Here is a 25,362-nt window from a genome sequence, read left to right as displayed (position 1 = left end):
TGAATTAGGCCAAAGGCTCAACTATGTCAGTCTATTAGTAAATAAATTGTAAAATTGTAGAGTTGAATGGGAACAGAAGTGTCATCTCATCTAGTCCAGGGCAATACAGGAATCTTTCACCGAACATATGACCCTGAGATTTCCCCCCACTGCTTCTTACTTTTCCTTCCTTGCTTTTCACCCCAGGCTCACAGTATCCCATCTTCCTCTGCGTCAACCGAAATAGCCACGAGGAGGTGTCTGAGAGCTACTGTGACACCAGCACCAAGCCCACCCCAGAAGAGGAAGCCTGCAACACCTTCCCATGCCCAGCCTTGTAAGAGAATGATGCTTATTACTTGTATGGTTAAATCAGGGTTCGTATTACTCTGCTTTCCTTTGGACCACATCAGCGAGGCTGAGAGACTAGTCTTGTCTGGGCAGTCCAGGACCTCCGTACCCACTGCCCAGGCTCTCGCCCCGGGAGGTCATTTGACTTCACCCCCTGTGGTGTGCTCCGATAACTCTCAAGACAATGAAACAATCAATAATATTATTTATTTATTTCATAAAAATTATGCAGCACTTGATTTTAAATCATTTTACAAAAAAGATAGGACAATAACATTATCACTTAGAAAATCAACAAGAATAATTGTAAGTCCATGTTAAGACTTTCTTAACATCTGAGCAGGTTTGTCTAATCAAAATTGTTTTTAGCAGGCTCTGAAGAGAGTATTGTGAAGGCGCCTGCTTGAGATCAAGAGGCAGGGCATTCCAAAGTGTAGGCGTTGCCCCACTTAAAGATGCAGTTCTTACAAATGTAACGCCTGTAACAGTGCCCATTTCACCGATCAAATATAATATATGCTGCTTTACTCCCTGCACATTGATTTGTGCCACATCCGCACATACATTTCAAACACAGTGTGGCACAAGCAAATTTTTATTCGGAAAGTGTGGCCCAGAGAAAAATGTTGGTGAACCCCTGGGCTAGGACAGTGGCTGAGCTCAAAAACTTTTTCTGTCCAGCACGTAGATAGATGGGGTGCTAAACTTTTTCTTCCAGCATAAGGGCCACATTCCCTTCTGGGGGCCACATCCTAGTGGTGGGTGGGGCCAGAGGCAAAAGTGGGTGGGGCAATGAAGGCAAATATTGTCTTCGTACCGTGGGCTACTTTCTACCCACACTCGAGCACCCCTCATATCCCAGGGAGGGTGTGAAGCAAGGCCAGTGGAGGGTGGAGCTGGGGAAGGCATGGCCTGGGGAGAGTCGCAAGGGCCAGACAGAGAGGTATTGAGGGCCACATTTCCCTACCAATGCCACCAGGCTTGAGGCTCTCCACCCCGAAACAGATATAGAATGACTCCCATCTCTTCTTCCTTCCTGCATTTCTTAGCTGGGATATCGGGGAGTGGTCGGAATGCAGCAAGACCTGCGGCCTCGGGATGCAGCACCGCCAAGTCCTGTGCCGGCAGATCTATGCCAACCGCACCCTGACAGTCCAGCCACACCGCTGCCACCATCTTGAGAAACCAGAGACCACAAGTACGTGCCAGCTGAAGATCTGCAGCGAATGGCAAATTCGGACAGAATGGACATCGGTAAACAGGAATGATTCAGAGCACAGAACATGCCCCCCAACAGGCTTACCTTTCAGGAGCAGTGGCTGCAGCTGACATTGCACCAGCCCTGATCCTGCAACACTGGGGAACTTCCAGTGTTCTCACTCCGTTTGTGGAAGGGCTCCTTTCACAACTCTCCTTCCTCAACCAGAACGTCCTTCCATTCATGGAACCAAAACACTGGATGTCACCCATAACGTGGAAGTTGTCCGAATGTTTTACGAAAGGGCAGGTAGAAGAGGCTAGCAGGAAAGCCGCTCCTGTGAGCTTGGGGAACGTGGATGGCCTTTAAGGGGAAAAGTATACAGTGGTACCTCGCAAGACGAATGCCTCGTAAGATGAAAAACTCGCAAGACGAAAGAGTTTTTCGTTTTTGGAGTTGCTTTGCAAGACGAATTTCCCTATGGGCTTGCTTCGCAAGACGAAAACGTCTTGCGAGTTTGTTTCCTTTTTCTTAAAACAGTTAATACCCAGGGAATCCGTGCTTCGCAAGATGAAAAAACTCGCAGAACGAATTAATTTCGTCTTGTGAGGTACCACTGTATAACTGAAAGCAGTGGATAGCTTTTTCTCAACCTGAGGGCCACATTGCACACCCTTCTCTGCCCTCCATGCAGGAAAACAAGAAGCATTAAGAGAGTTCAAGGACATATTGGAGCCTGGCAGAAACCCTCCTGGAAGCGGCAAAGCAGGGCCAGGGAAGAGTCTTGAGGGTTAAATAGAAAGGTTTTGGGGGGGCTGCCTTTGGCCCTCTGGCCTAAGGTTCCCCATCCCTGCCTTCAGCCTGGTCCATCAGGGCTTTTCTTATGTTCTCATCAGCACCTGCTCCTTCTTGCTGAGACCATTGGAAATGCTGATGGTGAGGTTCGGGACCATTGGAAATGCTGATGGTGAGGTTCGGGGCCCTCTAAACTTCCTCATCTTCCATGCACCTACGTGGGATGGAGTAGAGAATTTCAACATCAAAATCTCAGGCCATTTGTTGGATAGCTCCAAATGTTATATTAGTGTTCACAATTTAAAATATGCTTCAACTGTAAAACATAATCTGTATTCCATCCAATTTGCAACAATGACATAATAGAAAATAGTATTTTAGTCCTGGATATTTATTTGCCTGGCAGGGCAGGTTTATACAATCACTGCCACAGCCATCAATTCCTTATTTCATTGCAATGCAGTAAAAGAGCCCTGCAAGCGTGCGCACACACACACACACAACTTTATTACGATCACAGACCAGCATAAGAAGAACGTATGAATAACAAACTGATTTTTATCAAAACCTCAGCAAAACTCTGTTTTATTTTTGGTCATTTTTCATTGAATTGTACTTCTTGCTGCCCTGGACACTTTTGGAGGAAGGGCAGGGTACAAAGGAAGTGAAACACAATCAAAATGAATAAATGCATGCAATCCCTGTGTGCCTGCCCGACCCAGAGATCTTTCTTGTTTTAGTGCTCCGTGCCATGTGGAGTGGGTCAGAAGACACGAGATGTGAAGTGTGTCAGCAATCTTGGAGATGTCGTTGATGATGAAGAATGTAACATGAAGCTGCGCCCAAACGATATCGAGAACTGTGACATGGGGCCTTGCGCAAAGAGCTGGTTTCTTACAGAATGGAGCGACCGGGTAAGGCTTGTAATGGTCATCTTCCAGCTCAAGCTTAGTGGCAAGGCAAATATTTTGCATGCATCATTTCACTGGATAAAGATCTGAAACTCTGGAGTATTTTTTCTGTCCTAATGCTTTAATGCTCAAATCAGTACATCACCTCAGCAAAATGGGGTTCAGAGACCGAACAGATGCTAAGCAAGTGAGGATGTTGTTCCAACAGACTGTGCGCCTCCCCCTTGCGTCCCATTGTGTGGTAACAGGAGAGGCAGAATTTGAGCATGGAAAAGGGGGGGAGGCAAAAGTGAGCACCGAACTTGTTCTGAGACGATGGGCCAGGAGTGGGCTCTGGCAGTGCTAGAGGGGGCACTGGGATCCGAGGCAAGGCTGGCATGGAGCCAGATGTGAGGTGTAAGAGGGTCCCCCACTGGGACCCCCCTGGAATCTGGCTCCTTGTCTGTCACTCCCTCCTGGGGGGACTGCTCTCTCCCTCAAGGCCCCAGCACACCCTCTCCCAACCTTCTGGGTCCCCTCTCCACAGTCGGCAGCGGGCAGCTCCCCCACCATGTGTCTGGGTCCGACCAGCCCCTCCACTATGTCTCTTCAAGACACATCTCTTTGGGACTCATGACACCCGGGTTTGAACCTTGATACCCCCAGTTTAGAAAGAAAAGCAGGCAGCAGGTGAGGGGAACACCTCAGCCACAGGCCCCAGAGAACTGCCTCCAGCCAGTGTAGGCCAGGAATGGCCTCTGGATGTTTCTGGCGTCACCCTTGTCCATTGGCCATTCCGTCTGCTGCTGGCAGGAGTTGGCATCTGTTCTGCTGTATAGCCACAGGTGAGTCTGTCCTGGCACAGGCTAGCTGGACCTGGAATAAGATGGCTTCCTCCTAGGCACCAACAGGCCTCTGCAGTGCACCAGCTCTGGGGGTGGGGATTACACTGTGATTGCACCAGGTTGCACATGGGGATCTGATGAGTAGGTGCTCCTGTCTGTGGGGGAGAAGGGAAGGAACTGGGTCTTTTCTCTTTTTTTAAAGTCTTCCAATCCAATCCTTTTATGATGATTCTTACCTCTTTCCTGGCAGTTGTGGAGCCTGCCAGAATCTCCCTGCTCCTCAAAGCTTGTTTGTCAGGGCAAAGGCTCAAAGGATCTTCTTGTAATAGAGACTCGTTTTTAATTTATAATCACAAAGTATTTTTAAGTGTGTTTGCTTATTTTCTTTTACACAGAGATGAACGTCTCTTTAGAAATTTATTGGATTTCTATCTCATGTGCATAAAAGAAAAAGAATTATTCTCCAAGACAGCGAAATATAAATAAACTGACTAAAGCGTTCTGGATTAGATCCAGGATTGGTGCAAATCCACCTGGTTGAACATACAGATCAGCTACGAGTTCATTTTCCTTTCTCCCCTCCCACTGAATGTACTATTTGTTCCCACACAAGTTTAAAAATATGTCTTCATTTATTTATTTTTATGCTGGAGAATGCTTTTAGAACATTTTTTGCTGAATGCCCAAAGGATAGGTTGTGAATTTTTTTTTAAAGAAAGAATTATTGCATTAATTTATGTTGCAGCAAAGAAATGGAAGAACTAGGTGCCTTTATGTGTGTGGGGTGAGATCTGTTTTTATGCAATGCATGCTTTTATGTACAGCAAGAGAAACACTGGGTGCATTCTTCATATTAACCATTTCCAAATGTTTGCTACTGTGTTGGGCACAATTCACCAGCTGTTCTCTCATTATTACCTTTGGAGTTTGGATTTTAAGGTGACTTCTTTCAAACACACGTACCCACAGAAATATGAGTGCCTTACAGTCAAGGTCCCATGGGAGATCCATGATCAAAACTCCTTTAAAAGCAGCTGTGTGTTTGCTCTCTCTGTGTGTGTGTGTGAGAGAGAGAGAGAGAGAGAGGGAGAGGGAGAGAGAGAGAGAGAGAGAGAGATTTGGATCAGGGCCTCAGTACTTGAGAAGAAAGACGTTCACCCCTTTGTGCTGTTTCCTTATTTGAAATCACCCAATAAACCTGCTGTGAGTCTCAGAAGGTAGAAAGGTAGGTGACATTATGGATTGTGCACAAACATACCACTGGCATCTTCACAGAGCACCATTTCAGTGTGGCTTTCAGGCTGCTGGTGGTTGTGGGAAAGTAATGGCAGCCAGTAGCCACTGGTAAAAACTCAGTATGGACACAATTGTCAATTTTGGTTCTTCTCAGTTTCTCACCCCCCCCCCCCCGCCCTGGCAGTTCTTCCCATTTGCACATCACTTTGTGATTATTTTTAAGTCTTTATTTGACTGTACAATTTCTCCTACTATACATAGTTTTGCAAGCCCCTTTTCCAAATAGTCATTGTATTTTCTTCTTACGCACGCTCTCCCCTAATATATACATCTTCTTTCTTGTACAAATTTTTTGTTGCAAAACTTTACAAGAAAATTCAGTTGTCTGTGTGTTTTAGGGATGGCTCTGATTTGTGCCTTGCTTTGGGAAGTGCAAAGTAGGTAGGTGCACATTATTCTGGGCTGCATCAATAGGAGTATAGCATCTAGATCAAGGGAAGTAATAGTGTATTCTGCTCTGGTCAGACCTCACCTGGAGTACTGTGTCCAGTTCTGGGCACCACAGTTCAAGAAGGACACTGACAAACTGGAACGTGTCCAGAGGAGGGCAACCAAAATGGTCAAAGGCCTGGAAACGATGCCTTATGAGGAACGGCTAAGGGAGCTGAGCATGTTTAGCCTGGAGAAGAGGTGGTTAAGGGGTGATATGATAGCCATGTTCAAATATATAAAAGGATGTCACATAGAGGAGGGAGAAAGGTTGTTTTCTGCTGCTCCGGAGAAGCGGACACGGAGCAATGGATCCAAACTACAAGAAAGAAGATTCCATCTAAACATTAGGAAGAACTTCCTGACAGTAAGAGCTGTTCGACAGTGGAATTTGCTGCCAAGGAGTGTGGTGGAGTCTCCTTCTTTGGAGGCCTTTAAGCAGAGGCTTGACAACCATATGTCAGGAGTGCTCTGGTGGTGTTTCCTGCTTGGCAGGGGGTTGGACTCGATGGCCCTTGTGGTCTCTTCCAACTCTATGATTCTATGATTCTATGATTCTATGATTCTATGATTCATTAGCTCAGATGGCCCAGTGGTTAGAGTGGCAGCACCAAGGTTGCAGGTTCGATCCCTATTCCTGCATTGCCGGGGGTTGGACTGGATGATCCTCAGGGTCCCTTCCAACTCTATGATTCTATGAGATGTGAACTGAACTAAATCCCACCCTCCCCCCACTGTAAGAGAGTTCCCTGTTGCTGTACAACTACAAGTGGTGCTGCTCCCACCATTTCAAGCCTAAGAACTTTTAGCACAGCAGTTGCTAAAACCCAGACTGCACACTTGCTGCTCACATGGAGTAATGATGAGCGCACCCGCTGGATGCTCCGTGCCCTGGATTCCCTCAAGGGCAGGAGCAGGGGAACCACCCATGCTGCCCTGAACTCTTTGAAAGAAAAGAGGGGGCAAAAGTGTCAGAAAAATTATGCATATACACCATGCATTTAAACAAATTTGAGACACCCCCCCATTCAAAGAATCCTGAGAACTGTAGTTTACCCCTCACAGAGCTAAGATTCCCAGCACCCTTAACAAATTATAGCTCCTAGGGTTCTTTGGAGGCAGAAGCGTGTTTTAAGTGTGTGGTGTGTATGCAACTGACTTCTCTCTGGCTCCACCCCTTGTGACTTAGGGCGTTCTTAAAGAGCCAGCCCTCTGGCCTGAAAACTCCCACTCTGCTCTCCAGCCTCTTCCATGGTGTACTCCCTGAGCTGGCTGGCTCCTGCAGTGGTAGGGTTGCCATATATCAAAAAGTGAAAATCTGGACACAAAAGTTCTTGAGCTTTTTGGGCAAAGTTGTTGAGCCAAATACTGAATACCAGATGTATGGTGACCCTTTGCAGTGGACCCTCTGTGAAGACACCCATGAGCATCCAGGAGGTTCTTCTTAGGGGGCTCATGTTTCTCGGGCTCCATTGTTTCATGATCTCCAGCAACAAGCTCAGAGCGTGACACCTGCCCTGGCCGTCCACAGCAGGAAAGTCTGCAGCCAGAGGCTCTTGAGTCTGAAGCCATGGCTGAACCCATGGCTGGCCTACACAAGCCTCTTTGGTCTGAGCCAGCAAGGCTCCTCTGCTGCTTTTATGATGTCACCCAGATGTTTTCAAGAAGCTTAAGCATGCTGTTGGGTGTCTGGTTTTTGCAGAGAAATGTCTTTGTTTTAATTTTAAAAGATGGAAATAAAGCTCAAGAGCCCAACAATATCCTGGCTCCAAGTCTGCTGCTGAAGCCCTTTAATATCCTTTGCAAGCAGTTAATCTGCGCTGAAATCTCACAGCACAGAGTGGGGCAAGTCAGTATCTTCTTAGTTGGCATCTAATTTGAAATGTGATCCGTTTGTTCAGCTTACTTAGAACAGAACTCAGTTTCTGGAGAACCTCAACAAGTAATATTGCTAGCTGAGTGTGCTGAAAGCACCAGAAGCCAATTGAAATACTTTGTGGACGTGGAATGTTAATGACCCAAAATGGTACCACCAGGCTGTGAGTGTTTTGTGGGAGGAATTCAAACAAATACCAAGAAATTTAAATTAAAGTGGATTAAAATGCTCTGTCACCCCCTAGCATAACAAATCAATGGGTTTTTTTTTTAAAGGAACACACTTTGTGTGCACAATAAGTGAATGATTAGCAGAAAGATGTATAGACACTCTGCCAGCAAATTAGGATTTATACTGGATGAAAGGCTCATTGAATATAAGAAGAGCCTGCTGGATCAGGCCTGTGTGTGTAGGTGTGTGGGTGTGGGTGTGAAAGAGAGAGACAGACAGACAGAGACTTTCTGCTTTGGCTATTCACAGCACCACCAATTCACCAAAGGGATTGTGGTCCTCAGTCCCAAAAGTTTGCATATCTCTTTCCAACAGAATAGGCTGCATGAGTACTATAACACTGTCTAGGGTATTACTATCAAGTATTTTTGATGGAAACCTCAATTCAGTTACCCAGAAGGTCACGCATCACCATATTATGCTATCTTGCATAGAATTTAGCACCCTGTCAATTTTTACTTATCTTCGTCATCATTATCTAGAGCAGATTTCTAAGCTTCATGAGTAAGTGGCAGGAGACAGGTGACACCTTGGAAACCTCTCCCTGTCTTCTCTCTCTCTTTCCATTTTGCCCTTTCCCCTCTTCCAAAGCAAGATTCCTCTTTGAATATACATTCTGATTGCAGAATGTGGATTTCCTGCTGTCAGAACCTGATCTGGATTTGTGTACCTTCTTGTGCCAGAGAGCCCTTGAGTCACCTTCCAAGCATTTCACAACTGCTTTCACTAAAGCAGCAGTTGGGCTAACGGATGTCTTCGTTGTCTCCCACGATGACAGTGCTCAGCCGAATGTGGCTCTGGTGTCCGGACACGCTCCGTCATATGCATGACCAACCACATCAGCAGTTTACCACTGGAGGGCTGCGGACACAACAGACCAGCAGAGACCACACCCTGTGACAATGGGCCATGTTTGGGGAAAGTGGAATGGTTTGCTGGAAGCTGGAGCCAGGTACTGTTCATCTTCAAAATGTTTGGGGGAAGATCCAGCAAAAATTAAGAAAAACAGAGTTCAGGCGAGTTAATTATGTGGCTCTTTTTTATTAATTTACTTTATTATATTTATTGGTCTTTTGGGGGGAAATACTTTTAGCAATCATCACATTCCAGAATGTTTGGGTTTATTATTATTATCATTATTATTCCTGAAGAATTATCCTTTGTTGGCTCCATATGTTCTCAATGTCTTTTTACCCTACACAATTCCATTAAGAGATCTGAATGGTGTTTCTTTCTCTCTCTGCTCCTATGGTTGTATTCCTTCTGGCCACTTTCCCTCAACCAGTTAAACTGGAGAGAAACAGGTGCTGACGGATCAATTAGGGATCTGTCCTTCTCCCTAATTATTTGGCCATTTCTTCATAACGGTTAGCTAGTGATGGAAGAGCTGAGCCCAACACTCCTTGGCTGATCCATACCTGGACTTGACAAACTAAGCTAATCCCCCAAGACACCAAACCCCAAACGAAAACCAGAAGAGATCACTCAGACCAAATTGGATTCTGACATCACTGGGAATGTGTTAGGACCTGTGGTGGGTCCCTGCACCCCTCTTCCTCTGCCAGTGCCTGGGAGATGAGTGTCCAGTGCTGAAGGGGAGCCATTATGCCATGCAGGCCTGGCAGCACCCACTGTTGCCTCCCAAGGTAAGGTGCTGGCCTCACATTCACCTGTTAAGGCTGGGGGGAATCCTCTTTCCAGGCCCCTGTGGGGCAGTGTGAGGAGGCACCTCTCTTTGGGGCGGCGGGGGGGGGCAACTCAGAGACCAGGGGGCAGCAGTGGCTGCCCAGAGGATTCCCAAGGAGAGGGGAGAGGAGGGAGGTTGAGGGAACACTCCACAAGGGAGGGTGCTTGAAAAGGTGGTGAGGAGCTGCAGGCAAGGGGTGACATAACTGGGCTCCTGAGCTCTACAGGGGTGCCGCAGAAAGATTGTAGTTGGTCAAGGGAGCAATGGGTTCAAAAATGTTGAAAAACTGTGCCCTATGTGTCTCCCACTCCCAGAGTGTGTGCTGTTCTGGGAGTTCTCCAGGGAGGAGTGGGGGAAGCCCATTGTGCTAGCAGGACTTGTGCTGGCTCCAGATGGCTCCCAATGCAGTCACTGTTTAGTTGAATCCAGTCCTTGATTTATTACCCACCCTTCATGCTAATGTCCCAGGGTGGGTCACAACATGCTTTTGAATTAGTATATGAGGAGCAAGGTTGGTGTTTCCTGTGCAAAGGACTAGGCTTTTGTGTATGTCCCTGCATTCTAATTTGTTGATTCTATTATGGCAGTTAAGTACTGATAGGGCATGCCTTGTTGGTGGTTTAAAAACCCACCAAAGAACTGTGCAAAACACAATGTCAAGTAATCGTAAATCTGTTTGTGCAGTTTTATGGTTTTGTGCAAATCTGAGAGGTCAAAAGGATATATGTGTGTGGCTAAGCTCCTGACTCACCCTTACTAGCACACTGGAAAAGAAAATGAAAGCAACTAAATTCTCAGCACACATTTTTCAGATTGCTGCTCAATATATCTACTGTAGAAATGTCTAATGGTGATTGCTTGGGCAGTTTTCTGGTTTTGTGCAAATCTGAAGGATGAAAGAACCAGGGAATTCCTGAAGCACACCAGAAATAGTTACAAGCAAAAGTGATAAAGAAATTCAGGTAATGAGTTAGTGGGCAAGGGAAGAGAAATAGCAGAAAGTGACAGTGGATCCACCCACCCCAAAACGCTAAAACAAATAGTCTGCAACCCCCAAGGAAAGCAGTTTTGAAACCAAATTTACAAGGGGAAAGATTTGAGATTGATGTGGTTTGAGGGTCACATCATGTGCACTACTGTCAGGGAGAATTTGGAGGAGCAAGTGACAGAAGAGGCGGAGCAGGGGCTCGGGGATGCTGCAGAGCCCTTCAACCACCCAGAGGCTCCGGAAGGGAGCTCAGACTCTGGAAGGGAGGGGGCTTTCAAATCAGCACAGACAAGGAGGGAAATAAACTAAGGATCAAAGATGTATCACGCAATTCCCACACCTACTTTGTTGGTGTGGGAATTGAAGGAAGCCACTCCCCGAATCTGACTCAATGGGTTCGGATGCATAATCCTGAACTGTAGCTGTTTCTTGTACATATGTAATAAAGACTGTAAATATCAAGCCGACTGTGCCGGGGTGTTAATGCGAAGGGGAGACACCACCTTTACAACTACACAAATTAAATGGGAATGCAAACTCTGGTGTGGACAAGCCATTACTCTCAGTGGAGTTTGGTTTAGTCTCAGCACTGGAAAGGCCTATATCATGGGTAGGCAAACTAAGGCCCGGGGGTCGGATCTGGCCCAATCGTCTTCTAAATCTGGCCTGTGGACGGTCCAGGAATCAGCATGTTTTTTACATGAGTAGAACGTGTCCTTTTATTTAAAATGCAACTCTGGGTTATTTGTGGGGCATAGGAATTCGTTCATTCCCCCCTCCCAAAAAATATAGTCCTGCCCCCCCCCCACAATGTCTGAGGGACAGTGGACCAGCCCCCTGCTGAAAAAGTTTGCTGACCGCTGGCCTATATCTCTGACTTTGATGATCAGAATTTTATCGTTTTTTCATAACTGACTCCCTGATATGGCTGATCATGCTAATAAACTGCTTAGTCTCACAAAATGCACGATAAAGCTTTTAGGACTTCAAGGCTTTCTGCAATAGAACTGGCCCCCTTTTTAATCCTCCATGCCCTCTGCCCCCTCTCTTATTGTCGGAAAAAGATCTAAATTAGATTAGTAGTGAGCTATGTAAACAAAAGCAACTTAAAGTAATAAAAATGCCAGCCGAGAATTTCACAGAATTCCAAGCTATGGAATCATAATGAAATGCAGCATTCGCTCAACACACTCAGACTCTCTCTCTCTCTCTCAGGACAAAAGCTGATGCATATTGAAAGCCCCTCTCAAACATTTACAATCAGCATCTTACAGCTTTGTTTCATATTGGGGCACTGTTAGAGTGCATCTGCTTAATAGTCCTGGAAAAGCACCCAATCCTTGTTCTTCTTGCATAGACATCTTCCCCCATCCCAGCATAGACCTTTGAATGGTGGACCAGCTCCAAGGTTCTGTTATGTTAACTGGCATCCCAAGAGTTAATTGCCTCTGGGACCAGCAATTTACAATGCTGTTAACAGGAATTATGTCTTGAACTCCGGAGCACCCACAGAGAGTTTATCCATAAATCTACCATATTGCTTCAGGCTTCTAATTTATTTCTCTAAAGTAATAAATTCTTCAGGAATATGCAGCCACGGACATTTTAAAACCCATAATATTTTAATTCTCCACTGGTCAGCTACAATATATAATATAGTGTAAAAAAATAAATATGTGTTGAAGATTGATTTGTGGTGAAAATGGTGGTTGCACCATTCAGACCGTCTGATTTGTAGTCATGTTTAGAGCAGATTATCAGTGTCTCTTCCAAATCGGTTTCATTATGAACCTCTGGCAGTTTCCAAACATGCTTGCTAAAAAGTTATTCCATCATTTCTATGCTTCATATCTGCCATCTAGAGCGGCCACCCAAATTTCTATTGAAAATGATGTTTCAAGGAAATTTGGGCAACCTCTGAATTCTGGGAGATTCCAGACAGACAAAAGGAAACCCTGTTTTGCACCATAGTTAAAGGATGGGAGGGGGGGTGGAGACCACCAGTCTGGGAGGCTTTAAAGGGGGATTAGACAAATGAATGGAGGGGGGTAAAGTGATCAAGGGCAGCATGTATTTGAATGCCTGTTGGGGATCTCAAGTAGGAAAGAGCAATTGCGCTCATGTATCGCTTGTGGGCTTTACCTAGTCAACCACTGTGAGGACAAGATGTGGGACGACATGGACCATTCATCTGATCCAAGAAAGATCTTAAGTTTTCATGTTAATTTAAGACAATACTTTAATGTTGTTTCACATGTTATAACTTGCCCTGGCACGTTAGGGTGAAGGGGAGGTAGCATATAGTAGTAGTAGTAATAGGAGGGGGGAGGGGGAGGGGGGAGGAGGATTAGAACATCCCACCCACCAAAGGAGGCCATAGATAATTCAAAGCCAAAGGCCTGGCAGGAAAGAATTGAAGTAAAAAACAGTTCAGAAGTCTTGACATTCACAGGAACATGGTGGTTCCTGCAAACACACATCTCAGGTATCAAAGGCCTGGGTGAAGACATGCCTCTTCCCCTCTTGGGAAGCAGCGTCAAGTTTTTGCTCTCTTCTGTTTGAGGGGCTTCCAGGCATTTGAAGTGTCCCTGGGCCAATTTAAAAGTGATTACTTGGGGCTGGTTAAGCATCCTGTGCTTTTAATATCTACCAGAAGTAAAAACAAGGCTCCCCCTTCTTTTTCTTCTTCTTCTTTTTAAGTAAATTGTGCTAAGCGTGTTTTGGTATTTTTAAAGCCTTTTTCAAGTGACATGGAAACCCATATAGCACTGGATTTCTCTCCTGAAGACCTTTTCCAAAAAGTGCCAGGTACTGTATTGTGTATTTAACCTTTAAAGATTCAGTCAAGGGCTACCTGGGCCAAAAGTTGTTTCTGAACTGGGCCCAAGCCCCCTCCCTCAGGAGCAGGCTATGGAGATGAAAAGGAAACCCTGGTGGCATCTAACTTCCCCCATATCAAACAGAATGGGAAAGGGGGGCGGGAGCAAGCCAAGCTGAATTCTCACCTCAAATGCTGGGGGCAGAACAAAAAAGTTAAGCCCAACAGGGTCCGTTTCACCATTCCTCACCTCCGATAAATGCACCACTTTCTCAGGTGAACAGTGCGCCATTGAGGAGACTCCCGGGACACCCCCCCCCAGGCCTAATTTAGTTAGACTGCAATCCAGCTGCCCCAACCGCTGCCGGTGGGACTTTGCCGAGGGGCAGAGCTCACAGTGGCCACAGCGAAAGGTGAGGGTGGCAGGGAAATTCAAGGCTGGCACAGCAGTCAGGCCTGGAGAAGGCCCAATGCCATTGCCTGATGGCAGTGAGCCCAGCTTGGGATCCAGTGGATCCCTGGCTGCCTCAGCCCCCACCCACACTCAGAATGCCCCATTTCAGGGCTTTCCTCAGAGCTCTGCCAGCAAAGAACTAATAATAATAATAATAATAATAATAATAATAATAATAATAATTAATGTAAACTGCTTAAAGCCCAAATTGACTTCTCAGTAATACTGAAGTGAATTCACAAATTATACAAGCATTGAAATATAACCAACCATACTATTAAAAATGCAATTAATATAATCCCATTAAATCAGGAGACAGGTTGAGAGAGCAAAGTCTATTACAGGGCAAAAAAAGTTGTTGGGAGGTAATATTTTGATAAGGAATGTGCCCATGGGAAAAAGAAACATAATCAGTCCTCACTGACTGCAGCTTTAGACAACTGCTTGGGGATTCATTGCTTAAGTAAACAAACAAACAAACAAACAAACAAACAAACAAACAAACAAAGTCTCATGCAATTGACTGCAAATGTGTAGTTTGTCCCTTCATGTATCCCCATCATCTTAAAGTGGAACGAGACATTTCTGTGGTGCAAGAAGAGTCCTGCTTTATTTGCCTTAATCTCATGAACTGATATAGCTGCTTTGCTAAATGGAACAGTTATTAAACCTGAAAGGTGGAGCCTCCTGTCTGTTTTGCTTGCTGGGCAAAACCAATTAATCTTTCTGATTCAAGTCAAATGATTGCAGCATTATCTGTCTCTGGGAACAAAGATGTGACGAATATAACAGGCCAAGTGTAAATACCAAAGGCCAGCTGTTTCTCTCTCTCCCTCTCCCTCCCTCCCTCTCTCTCTCTCTCTCTCTCTCTCTCTCTCTCTCACACACACACACACACACACACACACAGGAACACACAGGAACAAACAAAAAAATACAGACAAGTTCTGGCAATATCCATCAGCAACCACTATAATAAATAATAATAATAATAATAATACCCCACCCATCTGCCACTCTGGGCAGCTTCCAACACATATAGAAACATAATGCAATGTCCAACATAAAACACTTCCTGATACAGGGCTGCCTTCAGATATCTTCTAAAAGTTCTGAGTTCTGTTTAGAATTTGCTAACGGCTGCAAAAATATTGATGGTGAAAAAAGGGTTATATTTTGTGCTCTCTTTATTGGGGGGGGGGGAGAAAAGCTAGTTCACTTATGGAGATTCGGTGAAATATTTTAATTCATAAAATTTGCGTATTTAAAACGGTAAGCAACCAACTGAGACGGGGTGGGGTGGGGGTGGGACCTTTTATATAAGCTACCTCCATTACATTTACTGCAATACACTCTTTGTGGGGCTTCCCTTGCACCTATCCTGAATCTGTGGTTAGTGCAGAATACTGCAACACGATTGCTGGCATATATAACACCTGTGCTCAGAGATCTTCACTGGTTGCCCATTATATATATATAAAGTCATTAACAACTTGGGACCAGTTTTCCTGCAAGAATACCTCTTATGCCATATATGCCCACTCAACCACTTTGATCAATGGCACTGGCCCTGTTCCAGGTGCCCCATAATACCTGTTCAACATCTGTAAGAAATGGATCTTTGACGTTTGGCAGCACCTACACTCTGGGACACGGAGCCTCTTCACGCCAGGCAGGGCCTTCACTGCACTCTTTCCAGCGCCTGCTGAAGACAGTTTTGTGTAGACGAGCCCCTCCAGACATGTAGAGTGTTGATGTATCGTCTAATCTGTTTTTAGTTTATTGCTGAATTTACCTTTTGAACTTGTTAAAGATTTGTTTTTATCTGCTTTTACTGATAACCTTATTATTTTATTCTGTCTGTAAACCTCCTCTATGCTTCATAAAACTTATAAACCGCTTGGTTGCAGGAAACCTCAGAGTGGTTTCCAAACAGAATAGAAAAATGTGACTATTTATAAAAAAATTATAATTAAGCAATCAACAAAAAAGACAGTCTAAAGTTTATGAAGTAAACATATGAGTATGTATCTCCACTTCTGTTTTCTGTTTGCTTATGTATAGTGCTCCATTGAATGTGGCCGTGGAACTCAGCAGAGAGAAGTGATTTGTATCCGAAAAACGGAAAGCAGCTTTGACATGCTGAGCCCTGAGGAGTGCTCATTTCTGGAGACACCTCCCAACCAGCAGACCTGCTACCTCAAGCCTTGTGGCGCTAAATGGTTTAGCACCGAATGGAGCACGGTAAGTACTCGGCTGTGTTTGGTTGATTCCTCTGCCCAAAACACAAATGCTCAGCTGAAGTCTGTTCCTATGGCCAGCCCTGGAGAGGTTAAGCAGAGCCAAAGGCCCTCCTAGTCCAGCCTCCTCTTCTCCTAGTGGCCAACCAGAGGTGTGTGGGAAGCCCACAACTAGCTGCGGGGAGTGGAGGGGCTCCCCCGTGAGGAAAGGATGCAGGGTTTGGAGCCAGGGAGAGGTGACATGATAGCTGGTGGAGGTGCAGCTTCTAGTCCTCCGAGGAGCTCCCACACAGACCTTGAAAGTGGCTGGTCAAACTGAACAGAGGAATCTCTATCTAGCTCACTAATGTCAGCACTGACTGGCAGTGACTAGTGTTTCAAACAAGGGGCTTTTTGCAGCCCTACCTGGAGGTGCTGGAGATTGAAGCTGGGACCTTCTGCATGCAAGGCAGGTGCTCTGTCACTCAGCTGTGTCATGCAGAGTTTCTCATCGTCTGCCTTCCCGCTTGATTCCTTGTTGAACTGCTTCCCTCTCCTCTCTGCTGAACCATCTGCCTGCCTCCAGGCTACCAGACCTGACACCTTCCAAGTTTTTCCTTTTGAGGACTTGACTTAAAGAAGTAATCCGTGCAGTGACATTTAACACTGCAGGAATGCAAGTAAGGAATTGTCTGTTTAGTCTGCTTCCAAGGCGCTGATGAAAGCATCTTCAGCAAGGAACCCAACTGGCTGGTCATCAGCATCCAGTTCGCCTAGGTAGCTGCATGCAGCCGCCATTTCCCACTAATAAGTTTCTAGACCTCATGTCCTTGCCAGCACTCCCAGAACGTCAGCTATCTTAGCTGGGGAGCTTGAATACCCTTGGTTTAGAGCAGAAGGAGGGAACCCTTTTCAAACTGAGGGCCGCATTCTCTTCTGGAGAGCATCCCAGGGGCCATTTGGTGGTGGGTGGGGCCAGAGGCAAAAGTGAGAAGAACAATTAATATGAATTTTACCTTTGACATGTAGGCTAGTTTCTAGAAAGAAAACACACACACACACAGAGAGAGAGAGAGAGAGAGAGAGAGAGAGCTCTATCCTCCATCCAGGCAAGCAAGGGCAAATCCCAACTTAGCAAAAACACTTAAGGAGGGTACGGAGTAAAGCTGCTGAGAGGTGTGGCCTCGGGGAGAGATGGTGTGACTTGGTAGTGTGCGTGACCTGAGGGGAGTCAGATGGAGAAGCTTGGAGGACCACAATTGACTGCATGACTGGAGGTCGCCCCCCCCCCCCAAGTTAGAGTGTTGGACACCTGGGGCACCAGGACTGCAAACCCTGCTCAGTCACTGGGTATCTTTGGGTTAGGTGGCTGTGGGGATACAAAAGGGAGGAACAGGAGCCGCACCTGCCACCTTTGGTTCCTTGGAAGAAAGGTGGGCTGTAAATGTTACAAGGAAAGAAGCATACAAAGGTTCTTGACAGTCACCCTGCTGACAGGTAAACCTGTCTCTTCTGCACAACTCAAAACATTCCTGTATCTCCTTCAACTGAGATAAAAATAGGTCTAGTGGACATCAAGTGGTTTGTGAAGAGCTCCTTCTTACTTGGGTGTCTTCAGAGGGCTGTGTGTGTGTGATGAACCTTCTCAATCTCCTTTGATTTCGTTCTTGGAACCTCCTCCCTCCCAGAGTCCTTGAAAACAATATGATCCCAAATTGCTTCAGACTGCTAAGTGAGGAAATTGCTTTGGCTGTCCCAGCTCTGCCCACTCTCCTACTTTGCTTTGAGTGCTTTGCTTCCTGGATAGATTTTCATGACAACACAGAAGGGCAAATTACTCTTACCACTCTTGTTTTAAGGCAAGAGAACAGCATTCTGATAAAGCAATAAACTAGAAGCTGCAAAATGACACAGTTGATGTTCTGTTGATCTTTTGATTTGGGGCTGATCCTGGGCCAACACCTGGCATGGCACTCCTGATCTGTGGAAATTCCCAAAATGACTGAGTAATGTTGGTACTGGTCACAGTGTGGTGGATTGCAGTGAGGGTTACTTCTGAGTAAACATACACAGGGCTGCACTGTGAGTGTGGCTTGCTTTCTTAATTTCATACTTTGCCAGAGCATTTATTTATTTATTTTAAATGCGTTGCAGTGCTCAAAGTCCTGCGAAGGCGGCTTCCGTGTCCGAGAGGTGCGATGTCTCTCTGATGAAATGACGCCCAGCAGCAGATGTGACTCCCAGCTTAAACCTGAAGAGAAGGAGCAATGCAACACTCAAGACTGCATACCCGAAATAGGTAGGGTAATGTTGCCATTATTCTAATTGTGGAACTCCATCTAGTGGAGGAAAAATGAAACTGACCCACTGTGCCTACTGAGGCAAGCCAATAAGGTCAGATTTTAACAAAATGTAATAGTTTGGGTGTGTGTATGTTTTTCTTTTTAACAAGACCAAAATAAGCAAGTTTCTTTTGAAAGGTATATTGGTTTTTCATTTGGGATTTAGTCTTTTTATTGGCACACACAACTTTTGAGTGCCCAGGAAGTCTCTAAAAGATTCTACCAGCAACCTGTATGCTGTTACATCGGGGGGGAGGTAATGTGCTTTTCAGATGTTGTGGTATTCAACTCCCATTGACCACCATGATCAGAGACGGTGGGATGTGTGTTCTGCAGCATCTGGATGATACCACATTGGCTACCCTTGATGTAGACAAAGAGAATGATGGGAACTGGAGTCCTAAAATATCTGGAAGAGCACAGATGGTGAACCTTCTCGTTCTCCTTTGATTTCGTTCTTGGAACCTCCTCCCTCCCAGAGTCCTCCCTCTCGTTCTCCCCACTTCTGATCCAACTCCTCAGAAAATGGGAGAAAAATAATTGTCAAATAGGAATTTGAATTCCCCCATTCTTCTGTCAGCTTTTCAAAGCTGAAATCACTAAAGAGGTTCCCCATGTACAACATTCCAGGACTATGGCTCAAATTCAAGATTTGCATCTGCAACAGTGTAGGATTTGTATGAATAATAATTGCCACTGTTTTTGCAATTTCTCTTCCACTTCAAACAGCTGGGTTTTGCTGAGCAATTAACGCTTCGCTACAGTGCCTGCCAGTCAAACACAACGGCCTGCTACCTTGTGTTTAGGTATCATGAAAATGAAATTGATTTGTACTTGACTTTGAACAAAAGTGATTGGGTGTATGTATTATTTAAGCCGTGTGGTTTGGGGAAATGTATTATTTAAGCAAAGCTAGGTGCAGGAAGAAGAAAAAACTCCAACATACACAAACCACCAAGCAGCACCGAGAATGTTAAATGCTCATCTAGACTTCTACTTTCCCTGAAGAGTTTTAGAAACAAAATTTGATTTTAACATCTACGGTTAAAAAAAAAAAAAAGCCTTAATCCTACAGATCAGCTTAAACTGCAGCTTTGCAGGAAGAAACTTGCACCCCATTGAATGTCAAAGATAATCCAAAACTTGGAAGCAGATCTGCTCTGCTTTCAAGAATAAAATGAAACAACTTTTCTAGGGTCAACTTAACAAGGCGCAGATAGACACTTAGACACTAATTTTGTTCTCTCATAAGCAGGAGACCCTGATGGGCTGGAATTTCTTCTTACAAGCAGGCAGTATATAAATTTTATAAAATAATATAAAATAAACAGATTCATCATTTATTTATTTATTTATTTCATAAAATTTATACACTGCTTCAATATTTTTTTAAAAGACCCTCAAAGCAGCTAACAAAAAGGTAAAAATAAGAAAATCAAGAAAAAATTGGAGCCAAACATACAGAATCATAGAATTGTCAAGGTAGACGGGACCCCAGGATCATCTGGTCCAACCTCCTGCAGTGCAGCGATAGGCAGCTGTCCCTCAGGGGGACTGAACCTGCAACCTTGTCATTAGCAGCACCAGACTCTAGTCAACTGAGCTACCCAGGCCTATAGGAAAACTTAAAATGCTAAAACAGATTAGAATTCACACTGGCATTTCTAAGTACCTGGGAAGGGTTGCCTAAAAAAGAATGCTTGTTTTCTCCAGGTGCACAAAAGAAGATAGTGGAGGCTCCTGCTTGCTCTTCCTAGACAGGGAGTCCCAAAGGGCAGGTGCTGCCACACTAAACAACCGAGTTCTTACCAGTACAGAATGGGCATTATGTGGGCCCTGCAGTAGTGCCAGTTCTGCCAATTGAAGTGGTCGATTGATGCAAAAACCATACAAAAATGCATTACGTCAAGGACAATTGCTTTCTAAAATTAATCAAAACTGCATATAGAAAATGTGTTTACTGTGAGAATTTCATACTAAACTTCATGGCCACTGTGAAGTCCAAAGCATCTGAAAGGCACTGGGTTAGTGAAGACTGATTGAGGTGCTATTATTGAAAGGAGCTCATGCCATCATGGGGATGATACAGGGCCTGGAGCAGAGACTTCCCTGCTGGTCTCAGTCAGTGCACAAGTTCCTGTGGCACAAGCTAACCCCTTAGCCATTGCCTGTTTAAGGAATTATTTTGTCCTTTCCAGATGAAAACTGCAAAGACAAATATTACAACTGCAACGTTGTCGTGCAAGCCCGGCTGTGTGTCTACACATATTACAAAACAGCGTGTTGCGCTTCGTGCTTGAGAGTGGCCAACAGGCAGTCTGGGTTTCTGGGGCGCAGATAACCACGGCCCCATCGCTGGCATCGCTGGACTTCTGCCCAGTCATTTGTGGCTGCTTGGACTGAAACAGAGTCTACCTTTTAAAAAGAGAGGTTTCCCATACTGGCGCACCCCTTGAGGGTGTGCATGCTTCTGTGATATCGCTAGCACACTGTATAGGAACCCTTTTGGAAATGTACACTGTAAAACTGGGTTTTTCCAAACATCATTAAGCACAGCCAAGCAAAAGCCCATCTTGGGAGATGTAAGGAAATGTCTCAGGCAGAGTCAACTAATAATCCATGCAGGGACAGTAGGGGTCAATGAAAGCAGCAGTCCTGTGCCTGGAAGGAAGCCCCGTTGAACTCAGCAGAACTTACTTCTAATGCATAGGACTGTACTGAGAAAATCCCAGAACATTGAGCTTGACTGGCATCAAACTCTTCCTCAGGACCATTTTCCTTTACATAATACTTCTATGACACCTAATAAAAATGTTGGAAACTTTGCTAGTATCAAGGCAGAGCTTCTTGTTCCTGCTTGGACATAATAAATGATTCCCACCAGGATGAAACCAGGGATGGCATTTTCTTAAAAAAACCCCAGTTCTGCTTAAAAAATGAGCTATGCTCACACATCATGTTCATTATTCTAATAAATGATTATATGCATTATTATATGCATATGTTCATTATTCTAATAAATGATTATATGTATGATTTTCTATACATATACGCTCCAGGTTTCCCAAAGCAACCAGCTCTCAAACAGATACATACAAGAATGCATATAACTATACAGAAATACTTTTGTATTAGTGCTTATAAAATTATGCTGCAGTAATAAAGTGCCACATTGGGGCTTGACACTTTTATATGTATAATACATGTATTTTAAAATTTTGCACATAATTTTGCATATAAAATTACATATAACCAGTCAGGCCTTTTTTGTAATAAATAAATAAATTAAAACATCCCCAAAACCACAGCATTGCATAAAGGGCAGACGGGCAGTGTTGCCCCAATTCCCTCAAAGGATCCAGCCCACAATGCTATAAGCGCAACATACATATTTCTCTTTCTTCAACCACTTCCCCTTTCTTTTTAGTAGTTTACATCATTACTGAGGAAAGCTCTGAAATTTGAAGGCTAGCTCATTGTTTGTGACACATACACACTGTTGGTCCCAATAATGGTGATTATGTTGCTGTCCTTGTTCAGGGTCCCCTGCCCCATGGTGTTGGCAAATGCCAATAGTGCCAATAGTTGTTGAATACTGGCTATCTTGATGTGTGGCAAAGTCAAAAAGGATGCACCCGACCAATTTCATGATGGCAGCGATTACTAGACGGTCTCCCTCCACTACAATTAATCTGTCCTGTGATCACTTAAAAATAAACTCAGAAAGCCGCCTTATACCTGGTCAGACTCTTTCTCCACCCAGCACATCCATTGCCTTCTCTGGCCGGCAGCTAAGGTGGCCACATTCTCTGCTTTTCAGAGGACCAGCCTCTGTTTGAAATCCGGTTTAACGATGGCCATCAGAAGGGAGAGCACATGGGGCATCCAAGTTGCCCATCGACACCCAGTCAGGTGACTAAGCAAACACACAGGCCCCCTGGTCACTGTCCCTAGTATGATGGGATGTATTGTGTTTCTATTTAAATTATAGTAATTGTTTCTAAATCTGCATCTATACATACAGATAAATCAGCATATAAAGTTATTATACAAATTTGTCTCATCTTTTGGGATGATGCATTTGATGACATTCAACCTGTGCATTTACTTTTAATGCTCTGCACCTCAGGTGGCCTCCTTCTGAGTCAGGGGTCACCAACACAGTGCCCACAGGCAGCAGTGTGCTGGCCAATATCTCCTATGGTGCCTGCAAAAGGTCTCAGTATATATCCTCTCAAAAATCCACATTGCATGAGAAAATGTTCATTCTTCATAGTCAGTACCTGTTTGCATTGACTCAGCCTGTCCTGCATTGAGCCTGCCCCCCCAACCCCCCCAACCATACCCACATTTCATTGGATGCTAGCAATGGACACCTATCCTCTTCCAATCCATTCTCCACCCAGGAGAATCACTAAGAACTTCTCTTTGCATGTGAGAACAGTGAAGCAGGTGCCTTTTTCTCACTGATCAGGGGCCATGTTGTGGCCCCAACTCATTTTCTGCTCTTTTGGAAGTGCCAAGATTCCACCCCTATCCCCACATGGCAGCCATTTTGTCATTGCTTCTCAAGAGTGTTCTAATCCATTTTGTTGCCTGAGGCAAAGGACAAGATAGTGCATTCTCCACTCTGTGCGCAAAATCTGACTTGACTGGAAGTTGTATCGTCCTTCCTAGTGATTCGAGATTCATTTAGCTGGCCACCCACCCAACATTTGACTCATCATTCATTTTATCTTAGCCGTCTTAAAAGACAAACACCATTAGGACTGAAGAGCAGGGGAAGGTTGTATCGTAAGGACCCAGACCCCAACAGTCCTGAAGAATGTTCCCCACATGAGTACCCCAGCTGATCTGTAGTAAATAAGCATGTGTTTTAAACATTCTTTTTTCTGATCTATATTCCTTTCTTTGGTGATGTGGCCACTGTAAACCATCACAGCTAGAGCCACCTACATATTTCATGTGTAATACTAGTAAAAGGGTAAACAACATGGTGGCCTCCAACTCCCATTATCCCTGTCCATTGGCCATGTATTGGCTGTGGCTGATAGGAGTTGTAGTCTAAAACATCTGGAGGGCACCCCTTGTGGACTACCCTGGCTCCAGTGCATGACGTACCCCTCTTCCTTTTGCTGCTGTTCAGTAATACTCATTTCTTCCTATTAGCAGTGATGGGAAAGAGTGTTTAGAGGTCTGTATTCAATGTTCAGACATGCCCATGACAGAACCAGTGTGCTGTAGGTCAATGTGGTGTCCACCAGATGACTGTTGAAATTCAACATCCATCAGCCTCAGCCACCCTGGCCAACAGTGAGGGACAAAGGGAATTGTTCTCCAGCAACATCTGGAGGCACCGTGTTGATTACCCCTGATGCAACCTAACAGCTGCTTTGCTCTTTTGGTGTAGACGCCAAAAGAAGTTGTCGGTGGTAGAGATGGCACCAAGACTTGTATCTCTTAGCCTGGAAATATTAGCCTTGTGGGGCTTGCAATGCTCACCTCAAAAAGAAGGAGAATGTTATGAACCCAAGTTCTTGTTCAGCTATGATTCAATCAGAGGGGAAGAAGAATCCCACCCTCTCCCATCTCCATCCTGCCTACCCAGATCCTAAATCAGTTCAGATTGCCTCAGGGACCAGCAGAGCCATTTCCAACTTTGGGGAGAAAAAAGATCTGCTCTTTCTGGGCCAGTCTGAGCCCAGGCAGGACGGAGCGTTGGCTCATCTTCAGTCAACAGGCACATACATAACACGGCCAGGTCTGCCCACGCAGTGGAGAATTGCCCAGATCGCCACACACCTGAAATTAACCCAGCCTGTCTGAAACAAGGAAGGATATACTTTGTTATAACTTATTTTTTATATTTGTAAATACAAGATGTTTATAGGAAAAATGTATTCTAAGCTGTGTCTATATGGAATAAGCCACTGCATCAAAATAGTTCTATTATTTAGAATATGAATTTGTTTGTTCAATTGTTTTACAAAAAGGGACTAAAAGTGGATTTATTTATATATGCCATTGACATTTCTGTCCAGCTCTTTTGGCAATACTAACCAGTCTCTGGCCTAGAGTTTTATACCACACTGACATATATAAAAGTATTGTACTGTAAATCAATAGTTAATGTTTTCTTTAATTCATGGTTAATAATCCACTTCTACAAATGGATTTTTTTAAAGAAAAAGTGGGAGATGTATAAGTTTGAAAATACTTAAGTACTAGTTCAGGAATATATCACCAGCAATGCACCTGAACCAGTTCTGTACAGCATCTTTTTCATATTTGTATACATTTTCTCCAATAGGGAAAAAGTTTGACTAATTTATTTTTTATTATTGGGGGGGGGGGAATAAATTGAACAAACATCCCATCCTGTGAGTTGTCTTTTGTAGTTGATAATGTCAGCACAGTTCGAATCCTGCCTCTTCCATGAAGTCATGAGAAGGGCCAGTCCTACGGTTGGGCAGGGTGAAGTAGCAGCCCCGGGTGGCAGATGCTGGGGAGCAGCAGAATTTTTGCAGTACAGATGAGAGAAGGTACTTCTTCACATAGTTCCAACAGTGCACTGTGCGAATAACAACTCCAGTTAGTCTCTCTGAAGTCTTTCAACATTCAGCTTCCCTAGATGGCAATGGATTCCAGTGTTATGAGAGAGGGAGGGGGGTCCCTATTTCCTTCCTCCACACCATGCATAAACTCACCTCTATCATGTCTTCCCTTAAGCAACTTTTTCCCTAAATCAAGAAGCCCGAAATGTTGCAACCTCAAAGGGAGGTTGCACTAACTCTTTAAACATTTTGGCGTTTAAAAATTAGTTTTTCTTAAAGATTTTCTCATGTAACAAGCAAACAAAGAAAACTACATATAGAGTCTCCACTTTCAATTCAGAGTCTGAAAAAGTTTGTTTACATTCAGTATAAGATACCGTTATCATATGCATTATGCGGTTGGGGGAAAG

General features: G+C 44.5%; 1 protein-coding gene across 1 annotated transcript in view; it reads left to right on the top strand.

The window, feature by feature from the left end:
- Positions 1–24,772, top strand: part of THSD4 (thrombospondin type 1 domain containing 4) — a 146,781-nt gene extending 122,009 nt beyond the window's left edge. Inside the window, exons 6-12 of the mRNA XM_083586569.1 lie at positions 187–316; positions 1,380–1,584; positions 3,064–3,237; positions 8,669–8,842; positions 15,902–16,081; positions 18,211–18,355; positions 20,597–24,772. Coding sequence (XP_083442695.1) covers positions 187–316; positions 1,380–1,584; positions 3,064–3,237; positions 8,669–8,842; positions 15,902–16,081; positions 18,211–18,355; positions 20,597–20,739 — 1,151 coding nt within the window. The 3' untranslated portion in view covers positions 20,740–24,772. The remainder of the gene's footprint in view (positions 1–186; positions 317–1,379; positions 1,585–3,063; positions 3,238–8,668; positions 8,843–15,901; positions 16,082–18,210; positions 18,356–20,596) is intronic.
- The last annotated feature ends 590 nt before the right edge of the window (positions 24,773–25,362 follow it).

Source organism: Podarcis filfolensis (genome assembly GCF_964270895.1).
Source record: "Podarcis filfolensis genome assembly, chromosome: 14".
NCBI lineage: Eukaryota > Metazoa > Chordata > Lepidosauria > Squamata > Lacertidae > Podarcis > Podarcis filfolensis.
This window is presented reverse-complemented; position numbering and strand designations above follow the sequence as displayed.